This window comes from Triturus cristatus, chromosome 1_2, assembly GCF_964204655.1.
Source record: "Triturus cristatus chromosome 1_2, aTriCri1.1, whole genome shotgun sequence".
Lineage (NCBI taxonomy): Eukaryota > Metazoa > Chordata > Amphibia > Caudata > Salamandridae > Triturus > Triturus cristatus.
In genome coordinates this window covers 552,211,453-552,227,998 of record NC_140580.1, presented here as the reverse complement: position 1 = coordinate 552,227,998, position 16,546 = coordinate 552,211,453, and the positions used below count along the sequence as shown (strand labels likewise).

At 42.6% G+C, this 16,546-nt stretch overlaps 1 protein-coding gene across 14 annotated transcripts in view; it reads right to left on the bottom strand.

Annotated features, from left to right (window-relative positions):
• The window catches only part of LDB1 (LIM domain binding 1), a 390,551-nt gene that overhangs the window by 44,361 nt on the left and 329,644 nt on the right, over positions 1-16,546 (bottom strand). For all 14 annotated transcript variants that reach the window (XM_085606437.1, XM_085606422.1, XM_085606423.1 and 11 more), the window contains 3 exons: positions 9,777-9,852; positions 5,680-5,782; positions 5,345-5,517 (listed from right to left, as the gene is read on the bottom strand). In XM_085606437.1, the coding sequence (XP_085462563.1) occupies positions 5,345-5,517; positions 5,680-5,782; positions 9,777-9,852 (352 nt within the window). The remainder of the gene's footprint in view (positions 1-5,344; positions 5,518-5,679; positions 5,783-9,776; positions 9,853-16,546) is intronic.

Here is a 16,546-nt window from a genome sequence, read left to right as displayed (position 1 = left end):
GGTCATACTTCTATCCATAAGAGGAATATTCCCTAAAAAGGCTAATGTGCTCTCTTTTTCCTTCTAGAAAGTGTTTTGGGAGACCGAGGTAGAATGTGCTTTGCTTCAGCATAGCAGATCTGAATACATTAAACTATCCACCAAGCAATGCCAGCTTTGGAATTAGCATACCTTTTTTTATGGGGTATGGAAAAGGACAGAAAAACTTAATTGGTCTTTCTGAATGGTTTAGTTCCTTCAATAAATACACAAGTGGTCCTTTAACGCTCAGACTATGAATTGCCCATACAGCTACAGACCCAGGCTGCATGAAATAAAATACAGGTTGGTGTGAAAAGATGAGAAGCTTGGTAGGAGATTTAGGATTAATATGAAGAGCCCTATCTTTATTTACCCAAATGAATGTTTCCTATACTATATATTGTAAGAGGTTGGAGCTCACAAATTGTTTTTAATCTTCCATGAAAGATTTAGTTACAAGGATCCTGAAAATGGATGAATGTTGTCTGTTCTGGAGCTAGCCTGCAACTGCAGACAGGAGTAGACACAGAAGGTGTAAGCTAGACCTGCCTTGTAAAGAAATAGGAGGTAGGAAACCAGCTTCAGCACAGGGACGGCAAATGAATCCAGCTCTTTAGAAATATAATAGTCCATGCATCTTTTCCATTAAGCTGTGTAACAGGTGCAAGTAGTGGGTTTCCTGGCCTCCCGTAGAATCGCCATATATTCCTGTAGGAGGTTTAAGTAGCCAAACTCATGTGCCAAATTGAGAGATTGTGCCCTTTGAGGGTCTGAGGTGACTCTGGTGCCGATTGAGTCACTCCAGTTGAATTTGGTGGGGTCTGACATCAAGGGACACAGAACTAGAGCTATCTTGCCCAGGTTGGCATGACTAAAATGAGTCACGGATACCGGCCTCATTTTCCTCACCACATACGGGATGAGGGGGAGTAGTTGGAAACGCATAAACAAATATCCCTGACCAGTTCATCCATAGTACATTGCCCTTGGTCTGTGAGTACCAGGCAGTGAAGCTTTGGCACTCTGCGTTTTCTGGAGTGGCAACCAAGGTATACTGCCCTCTGTACCTCAGTGTTAGAAGAACTTGGAGGATTTTCCACTAGTGGATCTCTTCATGCGCTCTGCTGAGTAAGTCTACAAAATTGTTTCCCACTCCCAGTAGATGCTCCAAAAACAGGTAATTGTGGTTGCATGTTGCCCGTCCAGTGTCAGATCTACTGTACCAGTTGAGAGAAATGTGGAAGGAGTGTGATACCGCTTCGGGATGCTGTACATGGCTGTCATGTTGCTTGTGTTTATGAGCACAGCCTTCCCCCTCAGGACCGAGAGTGAGGCTTTGAGGGTTAACCCAATGGCTAGATGATCCAGGTTACTGATGTGACTACCTCCATGCTGTGGAGTCCAAGGGCCCTGAATGGTCACCTGATGGATGTGAGCTCCCTACAAGAGACACATCTTTAGTGATGGTCACCTACATATGGTGGGTCTAGAAAGGGACTGCCAAGCAACAGGCTGTTGCTGTTCCTCCAACAGACTGCTGTGCCATGGTTGTTAAAAATACGAGATCCACCTAATGTCCCTCTGCTTGGGCCCACTGCCATGAGAACGCTCTTGCAATAGACACTATGTAACCTGGCATGTTATACAATCGCTATGCAGAAACCCATCATTTCAACCAGTTCCATTACAGTGCAGAAAGTGATGGGACAGTTTGTCTGAAAAAGAGGCACGGGCTGGACTGCCATCACCTTCTGTTGGTTGGGGTATGCTTTGCCCGTTTCCGCAACGAGAACAGAGCTTAGGAAGGATACATTTGTTGGGGCTGGAGATTCAAACCTAGTTTGTGACGTAGAGACACTGTTCGAGACTGTAGTACACACGAAGGGCACATTCTTGACCTGGCAGCATTTTCCAGATACCAGAAAGCAAAGGAACTGGTGGTGTGCTGGGTGATAGGAATGTGAAAGTACAGATTTTTCAGATCCAGCACTGGCATGAAGTTGCCTTGGTGTAGTAGCAAGGGATTTCCATCTTGTAACGTGACTAAGTGAAAGATTTCAGAGGAGATTAATTTGTTCAGGGTCAGAGTGATCTGTGCTTTTGGGGGATAAGAAAATACAGGGCATACACCTCTACCTTCCATTTGTGCATGAGAAAAGGTTCTATAGTACCATTATGTAAGAGGGCCTGCATCTCTTACTCCTGGAGATTAAGGTGATCTGAATTTAGTACATGATGGCAGATTGGGTGATGGGGTTAGGTTAGAATTCAAAGCAGTATCCTTCCTGCACAATGAAGGACTCACTGATCCAATGTAACACTTTCCTACTGAGGCAGGAAGTGCTTAATTCGTCCCCTGACAAGCATGGGGTGATTGGGAGAAAACTGATCACAATTTTGTGGCAGATGATCCCCTCGCAGAGCCATTCCTACCTATTACCCGCCAGTTTCCGCTGTAGGCCACCCCCAGGCTGCTAGGTGTCTTAAAAGGTATTGCTGTTGGATACTGCTGATAAGGCAGCCTCTGTCTCGAGCCACTTGCTTGTTATTTATCCTGGTGTACTGCCTATGAAAGGCAGACTTTGGAGGGGAAGACTGCAGGGTGTCTACTGACTTTGCAATACCCATCACCTCCTTGACTTTATCGTGCTTCTGATAGACAGGAGGGTCATAGGGATTCTCTCCATAAAAGAGTACATTAAAGGGCTACTAATGCAACTCTGGCCTAAACCCAACACCTTAACCCCTTCCATGCCCATGACGGAACGGTTCCGTCATGAGCATCGGTTGCGCTGTGCTCATGACGGAACCGTTCCGTCATGGCCCCGCCCGCGCTCGAACCCTTCAGCACCGCGGGGGAATTCCCGCCGCGCTGAAGGGGTTAATAAAGGCATGCCTACGAAAAAGGATGCTAGTGGGGATCTCTCTAGGAAGACACTTTATGAGCCCCTTTATTTCTCCCAGTGGTACCGATCATACGTGGAGGGAAGGCAAATAGAGTTGGCAATTCGCCAGTGTGTGTTTTGTCTGTCTCTCTCTCTCTCTCTCTCATGATTGAGAGTCTTTTTGCAACAGAAGGCAAGGCAGGCGTCTCTGGACAATTCTCTCTGCTCCAGCTAGAGGCAGAGGTATAAGACCTTGGGGTGGTCATCATATCCAACACGGTCCTAGGTGCATTCTCAAGGAAATTCTTGACTGATTTCGAAAGAAAGCAGAGAACCAAGGTGCAGTGAAGTATTTTTAACTCCTAAGGTCGATACAGAAAAAGTTTGATGCAATATCATTTTCATCACTTGGGTGGAAGAAGGAGCTGCATAACCCGAAACAGAATTGATAAAGAAATTAATCCAGTGTATAGAATGCTTTGACTTTTTGTGTCCCAAACATCCGTGCCAATGACAGGAAAAAACAATCTGAGATGGAGCCTGTGAGATGATACTTTCTCGAAAAAGAGGACTCACAACAGGTTTTGGAACCAAAACTTGTGTAGTAAACATCCGGGTCCAACATTAGATGGCAGGTGAATGCAGAGCATGTGTATCTATAGCCAATTTTTCTTTTAAACAACAAATTTGATAAACAAGCTTTTGAGATCGTCCACATAGCTTTAATGACCGCATGAGGATCTGTGTGTACATAACACGAGGATCTTTCTATACATAACATGCAACAATATATATGTGGCACAAGGAAAGTAATGTGCCTGTCCCTAAACTCCAGAATTCCCATTAATAAAATAAATAAGACCAAACACCATTTATATTAAACATTTGTTTGAAAAATTAAAGCAATCTAAAGTGTCTAAAGGCTTTGCAATTTTCTTTTTTTTTTTTTTTTAAATAATGGGACTCAAATTAGTTTAATATTTAAAACAAAAACACATGCAGGAGTTGAGAAAAAACTCCTAATGCTTTGAGATGACATTCCATCAGAAGAACAATTAGGGAGCTCTGTGGCACAGTCAACAAGAGACATTGGCAGAAAATGTTATTTAGCAAATAATGTGTATACACCCATTTTAGTAGCATCACTATTTTTATTAGTAAACGCCCGCACTGGAGAAAAATCAACTACCCAATCTTCCTAGCACACGCACTACACATTGTGGATAGGGTGAACTGGCTGAAAGGTGATAGTGCAAAAAAGTATAAAGTTGGTGGCCAAAATACTCAATTGAGCAAGCAAGTTTCTTTAATAAATATTTTCTAAGGCAGAAACAGTCTAATAAAACTGCAAATACTTTCAACCCCTAACAAGGGCAAAGCAAATAGCCGTGTCCCTGCAATGGAACCCAAACCAGTAAAACACATTCCTCCACAGACACAGAGACTCAAGACAGTGGAGAACCTGCAGAGGATTCCAATCAGCACTGAAGCTCATGACTATAAGCGCCCCTATGCTTGATGGGGGAAATGCACTCTGTTCCATGTGGGACACTGAAACAATGAGATCAGATGATGAGGAGCATGTGGCAGAAAAGGAAAGCAGCAGCAAGCTAGGGGTTTGTGTACAAGAGCCCTTGCCGGCGACTGGGAGAGTACAGAAGGGTGGAGTACCGGAAGCACGTCATGTGGACCAGTGCATGCTTAGAGGGTTGCTAGCGTCCCCTGTGTGCATGGGGATAATCTAGGAGAAACTGGTTTTGCCAGCTTATTTGTATTACAACCAGACAATAAAAAAGTAACTGTGGTTTTTTCCTTTGGTTACCATTCCTATTAAAATGGAGTAGTGCGTTTGAGCACAACGTGGGAGTTAAGGCTACCCGAGTTCACTAGATATTCCCATTAAGGCAGCAATGGAAGGAGCATATAATAAGGTACTAGGACAACACTTGCTAGAAAGAGAGACGATCTACGTTTTCTGCCCAGCATGGACCACTGTGGCGATGGAGGAGTGTAAAATTGAAGAATCTGTTTTCTTTGAAGAATATTTAAAGTGTAAAATTTGTATTTTCAAAGACCGGGCCTGTTTCTACGTGCTTAATGAATGCTGCGCTGTTTGGTTCATTGCTGGTATGCTTATTATCTTCGCCAAAGCATGAGTGATATGCCTAACAGAACAGATTTGCAGGAAGAAATTGCCTTTTCAGGTGCAATTCACGGACATCTCAATAAGCAGGCTAATATCGTAACACTCCATTCAATAACAGCTAATGCTGGGATAGAACTAATCCCAGCTTGCTGGGCATGCTTCTTTACCTTATGTGCACAATCTGTACAAAAATTTATAAATACATTCCACTCCAAAGGAGTGCACACCAACAACTGTTTCTAGCAATCTTGTCTAAATATCAATCATGTATTCTAGTCTCCGTTTTGCGTACCTGAGTGAACATGGGTTTGCCGTGCTGGGTGACCATGGTACACTGATCACAGTCTAGTGAGACAAAGTTATTGTGGAATGACTCCTTGGGATGCTTCAAGACATAATACAGCTCTGTGGCTCCCCCTTCGAAGATACTACGGAAGTAGCGGGGAATAAGCGTCCGCCCAATTGCTGTGGTGGAAAAAAAAAAAATCGCAAACAGTAAAGGATTTTATAAGTGGCCCTTATGAAATTCTATTCAGTAAACCACTTTGAAAGGAAACAGAATCAAAAGATGCATGGGGAATATACAAGATGTTTCCCCCCAGGGCAAAAGTTATTGCGTGCACTTACTGTATCTCTTTGGTCCATCTTCCAGACAAAACGTAATGGTCAGCATAGCATCATCCTCAAAAAACTCTGTAGTAAACGCATCCCACCACAAATTGTCACACTCCTGGAACAAAAAAGGTGTTGGTGTTTTAAGCAAAAAGCTGAATTGCACCACAACACAGTGAACATTAGATTAGATGGAAAACAGCAAGGTGCAGGAGGGAGAGGTTCTTTAGTGGCTAGGAGGCAGTTTTTGGAACTAGGAACCCAGATATGCTCCAAGCTTCCGCACTTGACCCCACTGTGCCACCTTGCGCAATTCAGCTTCTGCCTCCGTAATCTAATAACATTTAGGGTGGATAGCAGTGATTCGGTATGCACGGAGAGCTATGTAAGATAATTAGTTCATCAACTACAAGTACACCATGATGGAATCTGAATGGATATCTCGTAACTTTTAAAAAGTGGCATGACTACTAAAATAATAGCAATAGCAATGGAACAAATTTAATGCAATAGTTCAGTATGTATTTTGTAATTTAATTTGCAATGTGACCTAGCTTGGTTGTTCTTTGAGGCATTCCTCTCAGTACATCAGATGGAGCTTTGTTTCCTAATCCGTCTGTTTTGCAGTTTAGTAAGAGAATCCTAAATATTTTCTGTACACAATGCTTAACTCATGTAGTCCTTTTGACAGCTGGATATAAATACAATAAACGCCAAAATCTCTTAGACTGCTTACAAGAAATACATTTGGGAGACATCTTGTTTCTCCACTCCTTGGCCATTTGTGGCGTTTACTCTTATCATACCTCTTTCAGTTTCATCAAGGGAAGTGACGTGAAGGACGTACGGCTCTATAGCAACGGGCCTGACCCATACCGGATATCTTCTATCTAATCAACCACAATTAGTTTACACTTTTCTATCTGCCCTTCACTCCCATTAAGAAACAGGAGGCAGCCACCTACAACACACAGCTTCAGACGGTCTCCTTAATGCAGTCCAGGAAACAGACTTCCTTGGACAAAAGGGAACAAGACTCGTTTAGGAATCGCCATGGTAGACTAGTATGGTCTGATGCTGCACCTTACTTTAGAAAATAAAACACAGAAAGCAAGAGCAGCAGAGAGCAGTTCGTTTTCTGGTGTGGCGATGAATGATAGGTAAACATTTCCAAAAACCTGAAGTTCAGTATAAGTAGAGGATATCCATTGAAGGGGGCAGTGAATAAATGGGAAAGATAAACAACCATTACACTCTATAAGGAGCTAAACCAACACAAGTCGAAGTTGGTTTTCCCATTTAATTTGAGAAGATTAAACCACCAGTGGATGATTCCAGATCTTTCGTTGTTGCACTATCTTTGGAAAGTCCTTCAAAAAGTTTTGTCAGTCTGTATTTAGGGCAATGCTCAATGGTTTTCATAAATTCCCAAATGTACATATTCTTAAATTCTTAATGCGACCATTAAATGCAATGTTAGATTAAAGACGGACAAAGAAGTCTGACATTATCCAAAACCTGCACATAAATTTATTGGGAAAGTAAAAAACATCAAGAAGATTTAAGGAAAGAGCGTCATTGTGCAGTGCATAATGAACAGATATGGTCTCATGGAGCAGAACGGATTCTTTTTATTTTTTGTTCTTTGGGAGAAAACATTATTTATAATAAGGTGTAGAAACCCAGGCCTGTGTTCATATATAGCAATAGAAAAAGACCCAAGGAAACACCTTGAAATCAATCAATCTCTGTTCACAGACAGAGATTATTTGTCCTTTCAGAGTATTTAAAATGTCTCAACTGGCTACTTTTACCATTGGTCACTAATCTATCCTTACTTTATAGGGTTTCTATGCTGAAATGTTCTGCCTTTCTTTTCAATTTCCTCCATCCACGTCGATTTTAATAGGGCACTAACTAACTGCCCAAATTAATGGAAAGGAACCCAGACATTGAATCAACAATGGGATCTTTGCAGAGATTCCTACTCATAACAATTGGGGCTAGGTAAAATTGCTTAAAGTGGAGTAAAACAAAGATATCTGAAAACTACCAGCTTCAATAGACAACCATGTGAAGGTCCACTTAACTTGTCCTGTTGTCAACACCTACGAAAACGTACTAAGTTGCCTGTTTAGCAAATAATTGCAAATTAATACACTGAAAAAAGAATAACAAAATCCATCCATGAGGTGACCTAATGGAGTTTGGGCAATTAAAAAGATAGTCTCTCTGATACAAATAAGGCCACAAAGAAGAATGTATCTGGAGAGGTAGGACTGGGCTCGCAGAATCGGAAATAACTGAAAGGAATTATGTTGCCCAGGTTTCACCAGAGAGGCACAGGTTGGTAAACATCCCTATCTGATTTTGAATGTCTACATTTGGCAAGAACTTGCTTCATTGAATGCAACTGCAGCAGAGAGAGGACTTTGACCTACATTTATCACTGTACATTTAGGTTAGAACTTTGAGACATAAAGAATTTGAAATCTCATGCATTTGACAATAAAAAGGTTTGAGAACTGTAGATAAAATTAATTTGTCCTTTAGAGTATGTGTCAATCTACAACTGTGTTCATGGGTCTGCCAAATTGGCTTCTCTGAACCATTTGTAATTTCCTACACTGATATTAACAAAATGACCAAGACTTCTTCAGTAGGAAAGGTTGATTTAGGAGTAACCAGCTCACTAAACTCAAAGAGCTCTATTAGGAAACGTAGACCGCAGGAGCAACCTGTTTATGTGACCAAGAGGGAAGAGGATTTGGCCTAACGGCTAGGGCGCTCGACCACGGACCTGGGGAACTGGGTTCGAGTTTCGGTAATGACGCTGAACATGCTGCGATTCTGGGCAAATCACTTAATCTCTCCGTGCCTAACAAAAATAAAAATGAATGTGTGTCCTGATGTAACGTAACTGGTGCCATGTAAAGCGCTCCGATACCTGATTGGATTCGAGTCACGTTCGCGCTATATAAAACTCTGCAAAAAAAATATATATATTATAAAAATTTGCCAAGCCTCTGAGGGATAATGTGGATTGCCTGGGTCACAGCGGGAAGTTTGAAAGAAGGTCCCCAAAGTATATTTCTAGAGTCAAAGTGCCAGATAAACAGAGTATGCAATCTTGAAACTATGCAACTGCCAGGTAAATCAATAGAATTTGTCTCTAAAGAGAAACTTGTCCAAAGGCAATAAGAAAATAATCAAGAGAAGACCATGCACATTCCTGATAGTGATGTAACCTAGTAGATTGTTGAATTCAAATGGCCTAAACTGCATCCCATGCAATGCCTTTATTACAGACTATGTAATAAATTATGCAACAGTAGTTGAAAGAAAATGCATGGCAAACATAACCACTTGAACTAAAAATAAAGATGGCAGTACCTCACTAATAAAAATACAAAGTTTCTTGTAGCCATACTTCATTCTCGGAGACTCCTTTCTTATACTAATGAACATTGCACAACGTATTGTGCTTGCAAGCAATACAAGTGTATCCACAGCTACTCCATGAGCGATAGAAGAATGCTACAAATAGTTACCATAAGTGTACAGATCCTATAGGATATAAGGACTGAGAAGTAAACCGGTTATGAATAGAATACAATTATAAAGGTTTTACTTCTAACCAAGTTAACATGTGACTACTTTAACTTTTTTTAATGGATCTGCCAATTTCTTGTTAGCACTTTCTTTGATCTGGAGAGCTCAGGACACGATAATAGATTTGTAGTAACATGAAGCTTGTGATTAGAGAAACGCTCCGCAGAGTCAGTGTTTGCAAGTGCATGTTACACACATAAAATGGTGAAAGTACGCATGCAAAAAAATGTCCTGGATATATTCTGAAGAATAAACCCCAAACTCGTTAATCTGGTGATCTCCACCATTCAACAAATATTAAAAAGTACATTTTACTTTCCATTTTTGTGAGACCATTTATGTTCTTTATTTTTTTATTATTTCTAACATTTCTTCTGGTAGTGTATGTAGCACGCAGCAATCTGACCTAAGTGTTAATTTAATGCTCATACAAGGAGATATCTGCAGCACACAATGGAACCTGGAAACCTCAAATGAAACTGTGCAGACAAATGACCTACCTCTGTCCAGTTCTGCAGACGCTTGTTCAACTCAAATATTCTGTAGTCCGTCTGATTTCCATACGGTGTGTGCCGCCTACAAATCGAAGAAATATGGACCAAAGATAACTATGCAGAAGACATACGCTTGGCCTCTCACTGAAGTGCAACACATTTTCCAAGGCATTTTTTGTTTTCATTGGATATATTAATAGCATTTACATAACGCTTCCAATGTAAGTTATTTAAGTATAACATAGTACCATTTATGATAAACCATAACAAAACAATCATTTATAGCAACACTGCAGATTTAAAACAAAAACTAAACAAGTCATGGATAACATTAGTACCCAGGTGGTTTTAAGCATAAGTTTTTTTACTCAAACAGAATCGGAGGGGGTGCAGGGAGAACATTAACCAGAAGAGAATTCCAGAGTGTTGGTACAAAGGGTGATGCAGAGAGGACGCATGGGTGCTTTATGGACAAGCTAGAAGACCAAAGAGAGACAGTGAGAAGATTGTGAAGTGGCTGTCCGGGGAGCAAGTTTAAATAATGAAACTGAAAAGTGAAGGAGGATTTAAAAGTGAAAAATATAAGGAGTGGTGTGACAGCATAACCAAGACCAATTGCTTTAGGTACAAGTTGAGGAAAGAACGGAACGAAAAGAAAGAAGGGCATAACTGAAACACCCATACATAAGAAGCAGTTGATGAATCAAGATACAACAAGAATCTGAAATAGGAGTTTAGCAAAAGGAAAGGGGAGTAGAAATTGAAGGTAATGCGGCACACAGGACCATGATATTGGAAAGAAGGGCAAAGGATTATTGGAAATCCTAAACTTGTGCGCCGCCAGCACAGAATCCTACAAGAAAGTCAAGTTGCCAGTCTAAAGGGAAGGTGAACTAACAAGGATTCAGAAAGATTAAAATATAAATGGTGAAGGATAGCGGTGAGCACACTTGAGCAACAGATGGCTCAATTTTATGGTTGACACCTGGACGTTTTTTAACCAGAATAACCAGTGTTGTACTATCCAGGACAGTACAAAAATTAGGGAAATCACCTAAAGCTGGTATTTTTCCGTTTATCAATAAGTATGTAAAACAGCCAATGTAAGAAGAAATCACTTTAAAACGTGTTCTAGAAGTGCAAAAATGACTATACTATTGACTGATAATTAAAGAAAACAATGACAGAAAATACTTATTACAAAATTAATTCAGATTATATTTAAATAATTGTTTTAAGTCCCGGAACTAATAGAACCTTAAAACATGGACAAATGGCTGGTATTTCTCTCTGGGAAAGGTGACAACCTAACACAATAGTCAAGAGTTGAACCTATCTGAACTTCAAGTTCACAAAGAGGGGGGCGGGGGGGGGGGGAGGGGAGATTGTATGATGATCAATAGTACCAGGATCAAAAGCTATATTATGATAAACAACATTTTCGGGTAATATGAAGTGCTAATTACCTAGAGCGTTCTACAAAGAATCTATATTTCATGGCCGAAACTTAAATAAATCGCAAGACTGTAAAAAGGGATTTTAATAAGTGACCCTCTCTAAAATTTGGGAAATGCGGTAAAACAGAGACTGGGCTAAAGTAAGATTGAAAAGAGGAATCCATAGAACTTTCTGGAATAGGATTAGCCAAAGCAGACTTCAACAATAAAGGAGATATACTGGAAATTAAAAATGAGGAAGGGAGATTAATATAAGAGAACTACAACAAGAACGGCAAAGGATGTGAAGAAGAGGAAGACAGAATAAGATGTGAAATTTCAAAAGACTGCCAGAGGTAAAAAAGCTGAATAAAATACTGGGCCGGCAAGGAATACTTTAGAATAAGCTAACATTGCAATTATCCATACACACACACACACACACACACACACACACACGTGCCAGAGGGTGCTGCTTCTGTGCCGCTGCTCAGTGAGATTTTGTACTTGAGCAGCACCTGTCTCACCGCAAACGGAAGCAACTGCCCGCGTTGAGGAAATCTCACCAAGTACACTCCTAGCGCCCGAAAATCACACTAGAGGACGCCAATTCTCATTCACTCTTGACAACTGTGTGCAATAAAAATTAAAAAAACTACGCGATTGGCAGAGTTTTACCAGAACAGGGCAAAACTCTGGGTACTCTGCCCGCAGAGTGGATTGTATCGCCTACCTCTAATACAGATCAGTCGTCAGTCCTCCTTGGGGGACCGAGAAGTAAAAGGACCAAAATGGTGTGCACCTCTTCCAGGGTCACCACTTATTTGGCCCTTTTTCCAGCAAGGCTTCTGCCTCTAGGATCAAAAAAGGGAGGTGGTCGGGGTCTAGGCTGGCAGGGGAAGGTACTGGGAGACTGCTATAAGTAGGAAAATAGGGCATAGCCCTGAAGATCAGCTTGAACACCCAATGAGCCGTCAAGCTTGCCTCAGACTGAACCCAATGCGTGCACTCGAATGGGATGCTGTGAGAAAGAGGAGTCAGAAAGGGCTGGATGCAGCAGAGCTAACTGACCACAGTGGGGATTGGATATGCTGCTGGCGATGCCCTCAGGGAACAACCCTGCTTTGACGTAGTGATGTTTTGCTGTAATGAGGCGATGGGCGAATTCGGTGTCACTTACATACAATATTGTACCGTGCCGAACGAGGGAACAAGTTATAGCCCTGAAAATGAAACAGTTCAAGGAGTATTCTCTCCAAATAGAGGATCACCATCAATGAGCATGAGTGTAGTCTGGACATAGTCCCAAAAATCCAGTGGAAAGCATCCTAGGATACCGAAACAAGGCAACAGCCATACTCACAGTCCAAGAAGCTGTGCTTGTGGTGTTAAAAATCACACTTTAAGATCTGTTTTGCTCTATCTAGTCCATCACTCAGCAGGTCATATAATGGCGTCTCCATATGATCTGGCAGACTGCTAGTTGCATGTTTCCACAGCTCCCCATAAGGAACTATAGAACGGCATAAAAGGCAGGTGCAAAGAGCCAAGCTCCTGGAGACAAACTCTTGCAACTCAAAGATTCAAGCATCCTGCATCGTCTGTTCAGAGAAGCCATATAGAAGGTATTGCAAATCTGCTTCAGAGACTAGGCTTCAACCACCAGACTCTCCAGTGACAGGTGGACGGAAAAAAAGTGTAGGTCACTCGAGTGGGCCTGTGGCATCTAACAATCTGCCTTGTAGTAGTAGTAGTATAAATCTTTATTCGGTTAAAATGGAACCATAGAAGATGCACATAACAGGTCTGTTGAGTGCTGGGGCTACAAAGGATTTCTCCCATACAGCAATTATATGATCTAGGAGAGCCTCATTAACATGAATTCAAATGAATCAAGGGCTTCACAGAAGCTGTGGAGTATTGCAACATTTCCATCAGAACATTAGATTTCAATTCTGTAGATGGCAAAGTCAATTCCAAGGCCTGGACCACCTTCGTAACGTCTGTTGATGAGGAGACCTTCACTGAAGGAAAACCAGGGTGGTATTAAATATGTCCTTCTGGATGAGTATCTGGCATATTGCAAGTCCAGGTAGAGGCCAGCCATCAGTTTTGTAAGAGGGTAGGAGGTGATCAGCCTCTGAAGCCTCATCATGTCGGGTCACAGTCCTAATCTTCCGTAGCCAAGACATCTGAATCTAAACCAAAAATCTCATTCAGGTGGACGAACCTTTGGGCCCTTCTGAGATGCTCACAATTGAAATTAGTCTTGACCTTCTCCTTTGCACACAGATGATACTTTTCCACTAAGGAGCGGTTGGTGCAGGAGTATGCTCCGTGGGCAGCATAATCAGTTCCGAAATCTGAGCCAATAAAGGCCCAAACAAATGTTTCAGCCTAGCCATAGGCAGCAGGGCCAAAGCCCATAGAGGTGAGGGGTCCGATCCAGCAAGCCTGCTAGAAAAGCCTTCGCGTGGAACGTACCTCATATGATTGTGGATAAGTGCTGAATAGATTCAGCATCGCTAGTTGGCAGGCCTCTACCTACACGGGATTAGCAAACAGACTAAATAACTCTGTTCTCATCTTTGTAGCCATCAGGCAGCTTGAAGGTTTTCGACCAACACTGAAGAGTCTGAAAACAAGGAATAATGTTGAATAATGTTGAAACTCTAAACAATGCAGGGAATCTGACCACTTACTTGAGGAAGACGCCTTCTTATGATGGTTCTTGAGTATTTTTTGGGGAAGATATCTTAGGAGAACTTTGCTTGTAGTGGACTTGCCTGAGGGAGTCTGCTTAGGATCTTCTCTGCGGGCCTTAGCCAAAAATAGCTGGGCCTCCCAGGTGGCCTTTGAATACAAGGCGGCACAAGATTCGCAGACTGCAATGTCATGTCCCGCTTTGAGACCACATCCAGCTGACTGGGAGATCCAAAAGGGACACCATCTTGCTGCACTGCCCGCGAGGATTAAAACCAGAGACCCTTCACTGAGACATTTGGCCTATTCACTGTTCACAGCTGAGGAATTTGCCAAAGAGACTCAGAGAGCTCCAGATCACGTTGACAAAGCACAGAAAAAAATTAAAATACTGATGTCAGTGAGCGGATTGGCGCCTAATATACTCCAGTAAATGCATATCCAAAGGCATTTGTGGCTACAACCGCGTAGCACCACCTGGTAACACAGTCATTGCTGAGTAAAACAATTTCTAGACCAATCTAAGGCCTCTGAAAAGAATTTAAAAGGCGGGTAAACTACGGGCAGGTATATCCATACGTTTTTATTTTGAAAGCATTTTGATTTGGCCTGCTCCATTCAAGTTCAATTACAGAAGTAGGAGTACGAGTGAAATGTAGTAGCTTTGCTCACTGTAATACACAAGAGTAATCCACACCCTGTTGCTTAGTGGGTGCTGAGGAAGAAGGCAAAATGGAAACAACCAAGATCCATGACGTACCAAAACATATGCTCATTGGTGTATTGGAAAAGGAAGAGAAAACCAGAATAAAATTTATTTATTCAGGGGCCAGCTCACCAACACAATCAAAGATAGCATAAAAGTCAATGGATCTATCGGCTTAATTGCAGTGTTTTTGTTAAAAACTAAATTACACAGACTTCTGATCAAGGGTCCCAGACTCTTACCTGACTTCCCATAAAGAGGAGTAAGGTCAATACAACCACACACCTTAGCCAACAGCAAGGAGGCCTAACCCAATGTAACCCAAATCAGTATTTGTAAAAATTCAGTGTATGACTTGCAAGGCACTGCGTTTCTATAAGTGTGTGAAGTGTTACATCTGGATCGAGACATCATGAAAGGGTTAGGCCTGAAAGAGATGTAATTGCACGCTTGTGTGCGTCAAATCCACAGGGGTAAATATGGAAACAGCTGACAATCATCGGTCTTCAATCCTTGGCTGTCTCACTACTTCAGATAAAGGTGGAAACACATGCCATGCCATAGAATGGTCCTTGTGAAATGAACCCTTGCCCACTAAATGGAAAGATATGTACACCAAGTTCAGAATAAGATGCCAAGCAATTTACATTTTTAAAACCGCATCTTAGGTCAGACCCCATAGTCCTAGTATAGTTTACTCTAGAGCCACTTTGGCTGTGGCCGAAAGCAGGAGGACTAACAACTTTGGGGAGCACTAGAACCATTGCTGCGAGTATTGAATCAGTCAAAATAATTTAATTTTTTCACTGTTGTTCTACTTACCTGATCCCAGATATCAAATTCAAGGGATTGCTTATGGCTGGATGGTATTGTGATAAGCAGGCAAGGGTTACCAGGTAAGTGTGCAAGATTAGCAACAAGTTTAACAAACTGTGATTTAGAAAACAAAATTAATTTATCAAGTCTCGAAGCACACCAAGCCATCGCACAGTTTGTCCTAAGTGCAGATATTATTGACATTTCTGGTGGTTGCATTTCATCGCAGACCAGGTCAATCAATCAATCAGGGAATTTGTAGAGCGCACTACTCACCCGTAAGGGTCTAAGGTGCTGAGGGGGGGTGCTGCTACTGCTCGAATAGCCAGGTCTTGAGTAGCCTCCTGACGGTTAGTAGGTCTTGGGTCTGCCGTAGGAGGATGGGGAGGGTGCTCCAGGTCTTGGTGGCGAGGTAGGAGAACGATGTGCCGCCAGAGGTCGCTCTTCGGATGCGGGGTATGGTGGCGAGGGTGCGGTTGGCGGAGCGGAGCTGGCGGTTCGGGGCATAGAAGGCGAGTCGTCTGTTCAGGTATGCTGGTCCGGTGTCGTGGAGGTCCTTGTGTGCGTGGGTGAGGAGCTTGAAGGTGATCCTCTTGTTGACGGGCAGCCAGTGCAGGTCTCTCAGGTGGGGTGTGATGTGGTGATGTCGAGGATCAGGCGGGCCGAGGCGTTTTATATGCGTTGCAGTCGTTTCAGCAGTTTGGCCGGGGCTCCCGTGTAGAGGGCGTTTCTGTAGTCCAGCCTGCTGCGGACGAGGGCCTGGATGACCGTTTTTCTTGTGTCGGTGGAGATCCACCTGTAGATCTTGCAGAGCATGCGGAGGGTGTTGAAGCAGGAGGATGAGACTGCGTTGACTTGCTTGGTCATGGAGAGTGTTGAGTCGAGGACGAACCCCAGGTTGCGTGCATGGTCGGTGGGCGTTGGTGCTGCTCCCAGGGCAGTCGGCCACCAGGAGTCGTCCCAGGCTGAGGGGGTGGATCCGAGGATGAGGACCTCCGTCTTGTCAGAGTCCAGCTTCAGACGGCTGTTCTTCATCCATTCGGCGACAGCTTTCATTCCTTCGTGGAGGTTGGTCTTGGCGGTGAGGGAGTCCTTGGTGAGGGAGAGGATCAGCT